Source organism: Ostrea edulis, chromosome 9 (assembly GCF_947568905.1).
Source record: "Ostrea edulis chromosome 9, xbOstEdul1.1, whole genome shotgun sequence".
Lineage (NCBI taxonomy): Eukaryota > Metazoa > Mollusca > Bivalvia > Ostreida > Ostreidae > Ostrea > Ostrea edulis.
Window position 1 is genome coordinate 32956925 of NC_079172.1, and position 14214 is coordinate 32971138.

The 14214-nt window shown below is 36.4% G+C and overlaps 1 protein-coding gene across 3 annotated transcripts in view; it reads left to right on the forward strand.

Annotated features, from left to right (window-relative positions):
• LOC125659843 (uncharacterized) overlaps nucleotides 1-14021 on the forward strand; it is a 46700-nt gene extending 32679 nt beyond the window's left edge. For all 3 annotated transcript variants that reach the window (XM_056150259.1, XM_056150260.1, XM_056150261.1), the window contains 6 exons: nucleotides 1859-1973; nucleotides 3259-3401; nucleotides 5846-5932; nucleotides 8810-8918; nucleotides 10835-10977; nucleotides 12789-14021. In XM_056150259.1, the coding sequence (XP_056006234.1) occupies nucleotides 1859-1973; nucleotides 3259-3401; nucleotides 5846-5932; nucleotides 8810-8918; nucleotides 10835-10977; nucleotides 12789-12799 (608 nt within the window). In that variant the 3' untranslated portion in view covers nucleotides 12800-14021. The remainder of the gene's footprint in view (nucleotides 1-1858; nucleotides 1974-3258; nucleotides 3402-5845; nucleotides 5933-8809; nucleotides 8919-10834; nucleotides 10978-12788) is intronic.
• Nucleotides 14022-14214: the final 193 nt, after the last annotated feature.

Consider the following 14214-nt stretch of genomic DNA (forward strand, 5'->3'; position numbering starts at 1 on the left):
ACTTTGGTACTGTTAATAGACAGTCTCTGCTTCATTCATCATTAGAAACTGGTCGAAATGAATTAAATAGAGACCACAACGAGTTTTCATTTCTCGTATGAATCATGTACTAAATATGTTGGTAAACTTTTCTCTCGCCACTCGATTTGGTCCCTCGCTTCGCTCGGCACCAAATCTCTTGGTGCTCCAGAAAAGTTTACCAACATACACTTGATGATTATTGGTTTAAAAATCATATATATAATGGTAGGGTTGCCCAACCATGAAGCATGGACTTTGGGTGTACCAAGTGATTTGGTAAAGGCATTTAATTCTTTTGCTCGAGGTGTGAAACATGTACTAAGAACTTTTACAGAAAGTCCATGGACCGTAGTTATTGCATATCACAATTACTTTAGACTTTAGGCTTGCCATTTTAAACATCCTAGAACGTATAGAACGGGGGGTCATTTTACAAAAAGGCTTTACGACTTAATGTCATTGGTAAGGTAAGATGGACTTTCTCTTTCTGTTATTGATGAAAGATTAACTAATTTCAATGTGTAGATCATATAATGGTATTAAGTATTGAGATGTTTGTAACGTTGGAAGAAGAATCCGTCAAAGAAGCCGTGTTTGATTCTTGTTAACAAATGTGGCTGCGTAGGAAAATACACCTTACGATCATTGATAAGGTCCATCCGAGTATATAATAAATAAGCTTTTATAGCGAACGCAGCTCTAAATGGACAGAGAAAATCCGAGCCAGAGAATTTTTCACGTTAGCAAAAAAGCTCCTAATGACCATTCTATTTTACTTTGCAAAGTAACATTATTGATTATGATCTCGTGTGAATACTTCAATTTCTTCCCAGTCTGATGATTCCTTGTTAATTGGAAATGAGACTTCAAGGCCTATCTTTAAATATTATATCGATCATAACCTGGACAAGACGATACAGTGTATATATGACGTCACGTTCTTTGTTTGACGTCATTGTGTAATTGAAAACGTGTTGGATTTAATAAAGATTTATTTCATACTCAGATACTGCCATGTTTCATACTAATTGTTAGACCGTTCTTTACATACTGATCATGACTTTAGATTTCACCGTTTTCCTGATCAAGATATGGGCTCACGGCGGGTGTGGCCGGTCAACAGGAATGCTTACTCCTACAAGGCACCCTATCCCACCTCTTGTGTGTCTGTGGGTCCGTGTTTGCTCTACTCTCATTTTTTATTCTTTATAAGATTTATGAGATTGATCACTGTTCGATGAAAGGTGAAGATAACGAACAGTGACCAATCTCATAACTCCTACATGTACAAGTAGTACAAAGTAGACAGTTGGACAAACACAGACCCCTGGATCAGGTGCCTAGGAGGAGTATGCATCCCCTTTCGACCGGTCACACCGCCATGAACCCTATATCTTGATAAGATATTCTGTTCGATATCTTTGACTCTTCATACAAAACATTAATATCAATCATGATTCATATTTTATATTTAAAAAAAGTTCTTGAATTAACATGCAGCAGGTGCCACTATGGCATCTTACAATCAATATTCATCAAATTAAAGTTTTGGGATGGACTAAGGGGTCTGGGGTCTATATATGAGAGTACTGCTAATATAATTGTATCACATACAGAAAAGGGATATTATATTTCTATTTACGATGGATTACCAAGGCAGACACTGTTGATCAGATGGTATTCATAGATTTGTGAACTATATGTTTCATGATTGTGCTTGTGCATAATTAATGTACGAGAGAAAGAAACGCTTAAGCATGGGATTTATGCTTCTTCGAAAATTACTCTCGACATAGATACATATCCTTAACACTTGGAACTTTTAAACTTTCTGTAGATTCTCCATGTACAAATGTAGCCTACCTTCAAACCATCCTGACAGATAAGTGTTTTGATATCAGCAAATATTACCAAGCACTACAGAGTACTGACGTCTCGGCTGAAATCTGTAGGTAAGTATCTGAAGAAGGACGAACGGATATTATCTTGATTACTTGTACCTTAATGAGTCATAAACAATGCATGTTTAAAATGGTTTACAAACATTATGGGTAGCATTATATTAAAAATGTGAAGAAGAAAAAAGAGGAAAAGTACATTTTAAGATAATAAAAGTTGTGCTTTATAGTTGTCCCTATACGGTGGAATCATTGCTGTTTGTGGGTTTCAGAGTTCGTGAGTTATTAAATGTTCGTGGGTAATCAAATGTTCGTGGGTAATCATCTGTTTGTGGGTTTCATTGTTCTTCAGTTATTAAATGTTCGTGGGTAATCAAATGTTTGAGGGTAATTAAATGTTTACTGGTTCGTGGGTAACTTTAACCCTAAAACCAATCCGCGCTGACTGGTAAATTGTCTCTCCCGAACAAATGACACAAATAACTGTCACTATTACAGACATTTTATGTCGCGTTGAATGTACTTTGACTATAATTGTGACTGTGTACTTATAATGGAGCGCTTCGAATATTTACATTGTCCATATGTTATAATGATAATTGAAGTTTTCGGAATTAAACAGGTCGATCATTGTTTATAAAGTAAAACTTATACGGTGCCAAAAAGTGGAGTCAAATTCGTTTAAGGATAAGAGCTATGCATGAGGGAGATCATCCTTAATTTTGAAATGAATTTCTAAATTTTATAACAGCAATTAAATATACATCCGTATTTTCAAGCTAGTAACGAAGTACTTAGCTACTGGGCTGTAGAGACCCTCGGGGACTAACAGTCCACCGGCAGAGGCCTCGACCCAGGGGTCATAATGTAAAACTTATACGGTACCAATTTTGATGCACCAGATGCGCATTTCGACAAATGTCTCTTCAGTGATGCTCAACCGAAATGTTTGAAATCCGAAATAACAATGAAGTTTTTAGACCTATTTATAGACAAGAACAGTGTGCCAAAAAAAGTGGAGTCAAATCCGTTTAAGGATAAGAGCTATGCATGAGGGAAATCAATAGTGTGGCAAATAAATAACGTTATCTATGCATGCAAAATCCGATCTGGATAAAGTTCTTTTAGAAACTTAAAATTGTCTATCAATGGACATAGGGATGTAAATTCGCGGGTAAGGGGTGATCAACAAAATCCACGAACATCGATCTCCCATTAACAATGGTGATCCCAGTGTGTGTGTATATATATATATATATATATATATATATATATATATATATATATATACATGTATATATATATACACACACAATTTTATTATCACGAAATTCTTCAGATTCCTTCACGAAACAGTTCGCTGTGTCATAAATGAAGTTTTCATGGATACAGGAATCACATGTCCAGTGGATATAAACGACCAACTACTAGCAGATAATGCTGACTATATCCAGAGTATCATATCCATAGATCCAAGAATATGTGAGTATTGGTACTTTAGGAATGAAATTAAATCTACACGAGAAGAATTTTTTTCTTGTTCTGGCTTCCAACTTGATTTTCAGATGTATCAGCGACACTTTATCTATTAACAATACTCATTTTCATTCATATGTCGAATCGATATATCCCCGTGAACTCGAGATAAGACACCACAGAGTCATCCACATCTGCCTCGTACTTAGATATGTTACTGAAAATGAATATTAACGAAAAACCAACAACTCAATTTTATGACAAACGGAATGATTTCTGCTTCTCCATAATCAACTTCCCATATTTATAAAGCAATTTTTCATGATCACCTGCATATGGTGTTTATATCTCTCGAATGGGGGCCTCCACGGTTAGAGCATCGCGCTCAAAATCACACGGCCTTTCACCTCTGTCGGCGCGGGTTCGAATCCCGCTCGCGCAGGTAAGTGAGAAAGTTTCCCAGTTTACTTTCGGAAGGTCGGTGGTCTCTTCCCAGGTACATTGTATCTGGGTTCTCTCTTTCACCAATAAAAACTGGGCGCCACCATATAACTGAAAAAAATGTTAAGTGTGTCGGAAAACATCAATCAATCAATATCTTCCACCAATAAAAACTGGGCGCCACGAGATAACTTAAAAATGTTGAGTGTAGCGGAAAACATCAATCAATCATTGATAAGCAAGAGCTTGTTCTGCATATGATCAGTATCTAACTCGAGGCAGGCTACTGACAAACAAGTTGAAGTTAGAACGGTTTCAACAATTTCATTTAAAGCTGTATGACCCGATGTTCATATATTATTTTTGTACATAATTACTTTAAAGCAGATTAATTACTTGATAAAGTTATTAACTTTCCCTTAATTACATGCTTGAAAACATCTGCATGTAAAAGAAAACAGTGCGAATATTATTTAGAAAGTGAATATAGTGGCTACATATATAAATCATCCCATAATAGACGTCTATAAATAGACCCATGCGCGTCAGGGGAATCCCAACATGATGTATTAACTCATACACAACTGTCTAGTTTTAAGGCTGAAAGAGCGTAAAACAACGAATTACTAAGAGGTATTTGATATTTTTATTTCTATTAAACTTATGGTACGGTACTGTTATAAAACAATACACAGCTTTACACAGAGAAGACCACCGATGATCTGAAAGTTTGAACTGGTCACGTGACTGTCACTTGAAATGACAGTGACGCGGTTATTTGTAAACATCGATTTAAAATCAAATTATTTGGGTTAAAACAGGTGAAATAATTTATGATATGTCGTACAGTCAAATAACTACATACGTACGATGATTTAATAGCGTTTCTACGAGATGGAAAAAAAATGTTGTAATTCGGACCATACAGCTTTAAATCAGCATTTCGCAAATTCTATGGTCATTATAATGATCTAGTTTGTCAACACAACCTATCATTTGGTCATTTGCTGTCTGACGTGTTTCATACCGATTGTTAAGCCGTTCCTGACACAAAGATTTTGACTGCGGTGGGTGTGACCGGTCGACAGGGGATGCTTACTCCTCCTAGGCACTTGATCATTCCTTTGGTATGTCAAGGAGTCCGTGTTTGTCCAACTCTTTAATCTGTATTCCTAATAGGAGTTGTGAGATTGATCACTGTTCGCTATCTTCAGCATTTAACCCAATGATAGGTTGTATTGGCAAACTAGATCGTTATAACGACAATATAATTTGTGAAATGCTGACTTTAAACGAGATTGTTGAAAACTTTGCACCTTCAAGTTGTTTGTCAGTAGCCTGCCTCGATTTGAAAACTGACCATAGGCAGAACAAGCTCTTGTGTATCGAATCAGTTGAGAGATAAAAATACCATATGCAGATGATAATGGAATATTGCTACATAAATATGGGAAGTTTACGATGGAGAAGAGAAATCATCCGGTTTGTCATACAGTTGAGTTGTTAATTAGGTGTTTAACCGTGTTAATATCAATAGAGAGTAACAAAGGCATTCGATTAATAATGTCATAGGAAGGGTTTTATCCAGGGTTACATTGTAGATCTTGACGTTATATCACATCAATAGTAATTTAGTGAAAATGCTAATATCATCGAACCTTTCATTTTCTAAATGTGGTGCATTTATTCGAAGCTGATTTTTAATACAGTTCCTGCTTTGATGGCCTAGTTCACCATTTTATCTCTAGAAAACAGAGTGAACAACGCGGATTTTTTTAAATTTCAAAATGTATTTTACTGAAAACAAAGTTATAGATATAACAAAGTCATAACAATATATATGTGAGTACGTATGGTACATGTAAATAAATTTTCGATGTACGTTAAATTGTCACGTTAAGCAGCATCTCAATAATGAAATTCCACAGACATATTTTGTTAGCGTTTATCTTTCCATAAGTATCGGGATATGAAAGGTGTCTAGATATTAGGCTTATTTCGTACTGCAGGTTTTCTACCCCCGACTTCTGAAGCACCACATTTGACCAGATATCCATCAACAGATATGACGAGATCAACAGTCGTCAAAGACACTGGTATATGTATCTTTCAGCATTTCTTAGCATTTAAATACATTTGAAAATATATCGTAACACCAGCCTTTTTTCTCTTAGCCTAATTATAATGATTAATTTCACACTGAAGATGAAATTTAAGTTTTCACATTCATCTCTAAAACTGTAAAAAACCACCAGTAAATTATTCACTGTCATTCTTTTTCAAAAGTAAGAAGACGTGATATTTGGAGGAAAATTTACAGGAAATAATTAAACCTCTACCTTTTCATAGGTTGTATTGGTGCATGTTTTAGCACTCGGATTACCTCGTTCGAATCCATCTAACCTCGGATGTGTGATGTTTTTCCGCTATAGTACGTATACAGTGACGTATAACAACATGTTTAACGTCACTGATCAACTGGAACTACTGACAGCTCCCGCGAAATTCATTTTTGTTTTATAACACTCTCAACATTTATAGCTACATTGTATTTCTCTTTGAGAATTACGTTTTTTTTCTTTCTCGAAATAGAGGGCAGTTTTCTAAGAAAAACTCGATAAATTCATTTAAATAAAAAACATATTTTGATCACTACTTTCTGAAAGTGGAAGTTTTTTTGGAGAGTAAATAGACTACCACATTGCAAATGGTACATGTAGGCGTAGTTACATATCACTTATCGTCATACATCCGAGGCGAGATGTAGGGTACCGGAATCTGCCGACGTTTGCCGAATTATGTTTTTTAGTATTTAGTGTAACTTCCATTCTCACGAATGACGGACTCTAAGCGTCTTCTTTAGCCTCTGATCAAACGTTGAATTTGATGTGGTGGTTAAGCGCCACGCCCGATGCTGAGTCTATGTGTTTGAACTGGCGGTGGGTTTTTTTTTGACGAACTTGGCCAATAGTGATGTTCCAAATGTCCTCAATAGAGTTCAAATGTGGACTTGATAGTGTCGCAACTGACTCTTTACACACAAAAAATCATGCACAGCACTAGCACTATCTTATATGGCATTGTCATCCATATTCATAAACATTGACCTTGGAAGAGAGTGATTTTCAAAATGAGGCACATTTGCAGCAAGAATGTTCCTTGGTAATTGTGTGCAATAAGACTACCCATAACTATGATAAGATACAGCTTACAGTCGTGGGAAACAGAACCCACATCATATCTAAATGAATCATCTCTAGAATATTGCGTTCAGCATATTTTGTTCAAGGTTGTCGCCATACACGCATTTGTCAATCTGTGATATGTCAAAAAAGTGACTGTTCGACCAACGGACTTTCCTCCAAGAAGCTAGGTTCCAACGTTGGTAAAGTTGGCACCATTACAGACGTGCTGCTTTATGGTTGAGTGTAAGCAAAGGTCTCCTATTTGTCTTTTTGCACGATAGCCAAATGGCGGCAGTCAATTCTACAGTGTTCTCGTTGAAAGCAAATCGTGTGACAAACATTTCCGTTTTTAAATTGAGGTTTGGTAAAAACGTTTCGTTTAACCATCGCCCTCCCTAACATGTTTTACGAGGTTTTTCAGATCTTGCACAATATTTGACGTTATTTGTTAACTGGTGATGATAGAATGATGCTCACCCACATGATGACCAATATGCCTCAATGGCATACCTGTTTTCCTATTCCAATAATCGGCCATTTGATTGCACTTGAGACTTGGGAATGACCCATGATTTCGATGAGGAAGAAAAGTAAACCTAATTTGTCAAACTGTTCAGGTTGAATAAAGAGCTAAAGCACTGTGTACAAAATCGCAATTCTGTCGGAGATTAGTACAATAGTCGCACATCAGGAAGGACAATAGACATAATTTAATACAGCTATTTTGTTAACAAAGAAACAAATTGAATTGCGTTCAAAATTATTCCTCTGTTTTCCAAGAAAAGAAAAAAAAAAGAAGGAAAAAAAAAACCCATAAAGGAATAACTTTAGAGTTGCAATACCTATGCGTATATTTAGTAGTATGACTTTAGTACGTCCGATACCAAATACCAGAGGAGAGTGATTTTTTTTCATAATAATAGACTTTCAATGATTTCTACAGTTTGATGGAATATGGTAACATTTAGGGATTTTTGATGGGATGTAACCTTTTTGTGGTAATGGCATACAAATTCAAGTCGCCGATCGCGGTAGCTCAGTGGTAGAGCGTTCACTGCAGAACGAGGAGGTCTTGTGATCGAGCCCCGTTTTTGCCATGGTTGCCTCTAACCTATATGTAAAACTTATACGGTACCAATTTTGATGTAAGACGTAAACAGAGGATTGCTCGTTTGTCAAACGCTTGACATTTAGAAGTGAGTGTCACGGATCTTTTGGATATGATCTTCACGATGGAGGTCTCGTGTCGCAGCCGGCGTTGGCACAATAAAGAAACCTCACTGCTACGGCCCTGAGCGCTAAGCAGTGGTCTAAATTTGAGGTACTTCATTTACAGCCGGTGACGTCTCAGAGTGAATGAAAAGTTCACGAAGGGTGGTAAAACAAATAAACAAACGAATTAGAATGAATTACCATTGATAATGACACGAAAGCAAGATCCAATAACGATCACTATCTTACTCAACAAATAGTATTTAAAGAAAAATGATTGATTGTACATGTATACAGAAGAGAGGGACGCTCGAGAATTTGTCACTCAGGGGGACGTCACCATTGCCGGTGAAGGGCTGCAAAATGTAGGTTTATTCTCGGCGCTTACGGCTTGTGAACAGGGAGAAATCTTTAACGTGCCACACCTGCTGTGACACCATTTAGTCGCCTCCTAAGACAAACAAGGGAGTAGTGAGGACTTATCCTATTTCAACCCTGGTCCCCACGGGATATTTTGATGTAATTCACATTTGATTGAGAATATTTCATGAGAATTTTATGTTTTACGTTTTGTAGGATCACCATGTACTAACACTTCATACTTAGAAGAATTGTTACTCAGACAGTGTGTAGATTACGTCCGATTTGCGGCAGTTTTACAGTCCGATATGACAGAGAAGTGCAAGTATGTACTATATATACAAAACAGAATTGAACAAAGAAAAGAGTTTGGAAAAATGAATAAATAGTTTTTTGCGATTGGTCATTAATAAAATACATATAAAGGCAGTTTACACTTTTCATGAATTGATATACGAGGGCTGTTCGATATGTAATGTGTATTGTACCACAACGTGATAACGCTTTGCACGATTTCATGGATGGTGATACTCTTGAATAGCTCTGTTCAATACCTTTTCAACGGTATAAACACGAGTCTTCAGCTCCACATAGTTTTAGACTTATAGTAATTTCAATAGAGCCAGTCGTTGACCACTGTTGTAAAAATGGTTGGGAAACGGGTTGAGAATATTGAAGAAATTAGAACTTATACAAAAGTTCGCACAAAACTCGGTCATTCGGTAATGCAGATTTTTACTGAATTGGAGGGGAAATTTATGGGTCTGATAAGGTATCTTATGAGACAGTTCGTAGGTGGAGAAAGAAATTTCTGACTGGCACAGAGTCCGTCAAAGATGCAGCAAAATCTGGCCGAGCTGTGACTGTAACAGGCAAGGCAAATGTCTCAAAAGTCAGGGAAATAATTGAAAGTGATGGCAGATACACGATTCGTGGCATATCGCTATCGTGGGTGCATTTGATTTTGAAAGTACGAAAAATTTCTGCCAGATGGATACCGCATATATTGACAGATGACCCAAAACAGGTACGAGTACAAACCGCTAAGCAATTGCTCAAAATGTTTCCCAAATTCTATGAAAGACAATTTGCAAACATTGTTACTGGTGACGAAACATGGTTTCACTATTTCGAACCAGTAAGAAAAATTAGTAACAAAATATGGCTAACTAAACACGGTAGAAGGCCTGATTGATTGATTGAATATTGTTTAACGTCCCTCTCGAGAATCCTTCACCCATATGGAGACGTCACCATTGCCGGTGAAGGGCTGCAAAATTTAGGCCTAAGCTCGGCGCTTACGGCCTTTGAACAGGGAGGGATCTTTATCGTGCCACACCTGCTGTGACACGGGACCATTTAGTCGCCTTTTACGATAAGCAAGGGGAACTGAGGACATATTCTAACCAGGATCCCACGGGACTAGAAGGTCTGTAGTTGCCAAAAGAACCATAAGTAGAAAGAAGGTTCTTTATAGCATATTCTTCTCATGTGATGGTATAGCCATACATTAATTGATTGATTAAATATTGTTTAACATCCCTCTCGAGAATATTTCACTCATATGGAGCCGTCACCACTGCCGGTGAAGGGCTGCAAAATTTAGGCCTATGCTCGGCGCTTATGGCCATTGAGTAGGGAGGGACCTTTATTGTGCCACACGTGCTGTAACACGGGACCTCATTTTTTGCGGTCTCATCCGAAGGACATATAAATTCCGGTGCCGAAGGACAAATGTGTTACAGGACGGTATTACTGAGATGTTATATTAAAAAAATCTCAAGCAATACTATGATTAACGACACCCTTTGTCAGCATTTAGGCATTTTCGTCTACATCATGATGATGCTCTATCACATACATCTGGGCTTGTGAAGCAATTTTGGAAGTCGGAGAAGGGTACCGTCTTGCCACACCCATCATACTCTCCAGATCCATGCGGCTTTTTTCTTTTTTCAAAACTTAAAAAGTTCTTATCTGGTCATCGTTACAAGTCCCGACAAGCCCTTGGCTCAGCTATCAGTCAATGCCTCAGAGGTCTACCTAAATCAGCGTACCGTGACGAATTGCAGAAATGGATTCAGAGATTGAAAGTTTGTATTTCAAACCGCGAAGAATACTTTGAAGGGATGTAATGTTCATTTCACTATTTTGAGTGGAATGCTTTTGAGATATCATACAATACACATTACATATCGAACAGCCCTCGTACATTTTCTGGTACATGTGCCTGTTTTCCAGATTTGTAGTTGATGTGATTGATTGCGTGTTGAGAAAAGTTTTAGATGAGACGGGTGTCGTGTGTACAACAGCTCAGAAGGATACAATCATTGCAGAGAATGCCGGGACTGTACAGCAGCTTCTGTCTATGGATATTATGACCTGTTAGTATAAAGTGGACACGAACAGCATTTTGTAGACCAAAGAACGCTATGTTATTAATCTAAAATGTGTAAATCAGACTAAATATTATGATTTTACTGATGATTTTTATATGCCCGTCTTTAGACGGGACGTATCATGGTACAGCGATGTCTGTACGATCGTACGTTCGTCCGTCCGTTCGGGGTTATGTTTCTAATTTCATTTCTCTGTCACATATCAAGCTGAAACTTGCTATGTAGCTTCTATGTGGATCATTTTAAGTCATATTGCAATTTTGATCCATTTTGATATCTCTTGCAGGAGTTATGTCCCTTTTTTAAAAAAATCATTGTTATATGGAGAGTACATAATTTGTCCTGCTAACTCCACCCACAATTTTCAAGTGAGGACCACCTTGTTGTACAGAGTTTTTGTATGGATGTGGCGAGGATATTGATTTTCTTCAATTTTTGAGAAAAATACACGTTATTGAACTTAGTCCGTTTAGAGGAAATATTATAAAGAAAGGAACATCATATGTTCGGTGAACTCCTCCCACAGTTTTCAAGTGAGAACCTTCTTATTTTACAGAATGTTTAACTGGGTGTTGAAGGTATGCATGTGGCAAGGATTTTGGTTTTCTTCAATTTTTGAGAAGCTTACAGATTATTGAACTTAGTAAGTTTTTAGGAAATATTGCATAGAGAGTTCAGGAGTTGTCTTTCATTTTTCCTTCCACAGTTTTCAAGTGAGGACCGACTTATTTTACAGAGTATTTGTATAGGTATGGAAGATGCTGCAAGGATTTTGGTTTTCTTTGATTTTTAAGAAAAGTGCAGGTTGTTGAACTAAGTCCATTTTAAGGATATATTATATTGAATAAAGGACATGATTTATCCTAATAATTCCTCTCACAGTTTAGAAGGTATTGTACATGTATTTGTAAATAACTTGAAGATGTGCGTAGTTTAAGGATTTTTATTCTTAACATTTTCTTTGACGTTTTCAATATTAATTAAGAGGTTGCTGAACTTGGTCAAATTTGGGGATACTTGCTCCTAGGTACCTGACCCCACCTCTGGTGTGTTCAGGGGTCCTTGTTTGCCCAACTCTCTATTTTGTATTACTTATAAGAGTTATGAGATTGGTCACTGTTCGTTATCGTCACCTTTATAGGAGTTATGAGATTGATCACTGTTCGTTATCTTCACCTTTATAGGAGTTATGAGATTGATCACTGTTCGTTATCTTCACCTTTATAGGAGTTATGAGATTGGTCACTGTTCGTTATCGTCACCTTTCATTTGACACATGAGACTCTTGATTTGTCTTTCTACCTCTTGTCACAGTTTTAAGCTAAGATCCTTTATTCATGTTATGCAAAGAAAGTATGTCACAGCTTGATACTATATGAAGGAAATTTCTACAAAGTATGGCTTTTGAAAAATACCCTATGTAAGCATTTTCACAGGCGTATTATTACCGTTTGCGGTACTCTTGTTAAAATGGTTTTGTAATAATATATGCTGACTTTCCATTTTTACCGGCATATGCAAAATATACATGACTCTATTTGGATTTATGATCGTGACATTATGTGGATTTTAATCTGATCTTTGTAAAATCATGTACTATGGTTTCACAAAAATCAACAGAAGAAACACAATTGCTTTACCTTTATTGAATTCGCATAAAGATATGTAAAATGACAGAGTTTTGGTACATGTAATTATTTTGGGTATAGATATAATGACACATGTAAAATACGTTGTTTAAAACAAACACAATACATCTACATATTCATTTTAATTCCAATTTCTTATCTTTTCAGGTTTTCCTTGACAAACAACTTGTACTGGGTATTCCTCTTCTCAAAGTGTTGATCATTTTAAATTCAATTATCGCTTAATGACTGATTGTCTATGGTACTCTGCATCCTGTTTTAATGGAGTGGTATTTCACTGCATGTGCATCCCTTCCCGTCCAATTTGCACACGGTTGCATTTGGTTGAAGGAGTATGAAGAAACTGACTTCTGAAGTTTCCAATGTTAATGTACGTTAATACATTATACAATTATTGCTGTTTTTGTAGGTCAATACGATGATTTAGCCACCTGAGTAGTACAATATTCAGCGAGCCCGAAGGACGAGGTGAATACTGTACTTTGAAGGTGGCTAAATCATCGTATTGACCTACAAAAACAGCAATAATTGTTTTATTATATGATTAAATGATTAAAAAACCCTTCAAGATTGTTCTTTGCTTTAATTGTGCTGAAATCTTAGCCGAACCCAGTGAGAAACGCGGAATTTCATTGGACGGCAAAAATAAGTATAGTAGATCGCGTCAAATTGGAAGTTCCCGACCGATTTTTTTTGGTCCTATGTGGAAAAAATAATTCCTTGTGTTCACCTGGAAGGTCACGTGCAGGTAAACATAACGTAGTATGATTTCTACATTGTTGTATCTCAGCCAATTAGAGAGCTAGGAATTATTCAATCATATAATAAAGTGATTTGTTACAAGTCGACCATGACCTTCCTTTTTAGATATTTGCTTTCAAGAACAGTCTCTTTGTTCTAGATGCAAATCATCGCTGTCCAAAATGTTTACAAAACGACATATTTCAATATTTACTACAGTTATTTCAACATAGATGTGCAATATGTGCCAGTATTCTCCACCCCTTATCGAGGATATGGTACATGAGTATGTTCTCGCTTATCTAGGGGCATTAGAATACATGTATTCCGTCATTTTGTTGAAAATGCTGAGCTGTATATATCAGTGTTATTGGTAAACAAAACGAACTATGTGTTTTCCAGTACTGTATTGATACATGTAATGGCATTGTATCGGAGTTAATTTGTACATATATGGACTTTGTAAGGAATGTGGTAATATCATAGACTGTACGGGCGAACTATATCGTTTATTGTTGTTGTTTTTTTTTAATACATAATTATTTAATAATAATTGTGTTCCTGTCGTCTTTGTTAAAAGGGATGTTATATTCTTTTGCTAATTTTACTTTGTTTTTATGAAATTAATAAAAATGATAACGTAAAAGTATCTGATTCATTTATTTTATTACAGTGGAAATAGACTACTTGATTTTGTTATTTGTTATATACTTTTGATTGTACAAACGTAGACGCAATCTCTACTCAGAGTTATCGTTCCTTACATTCACATGTACATGTACGCAGTTTCGATGGTTTTGACGATTCTTGTAAAACGTTAAAATTGCTCAAA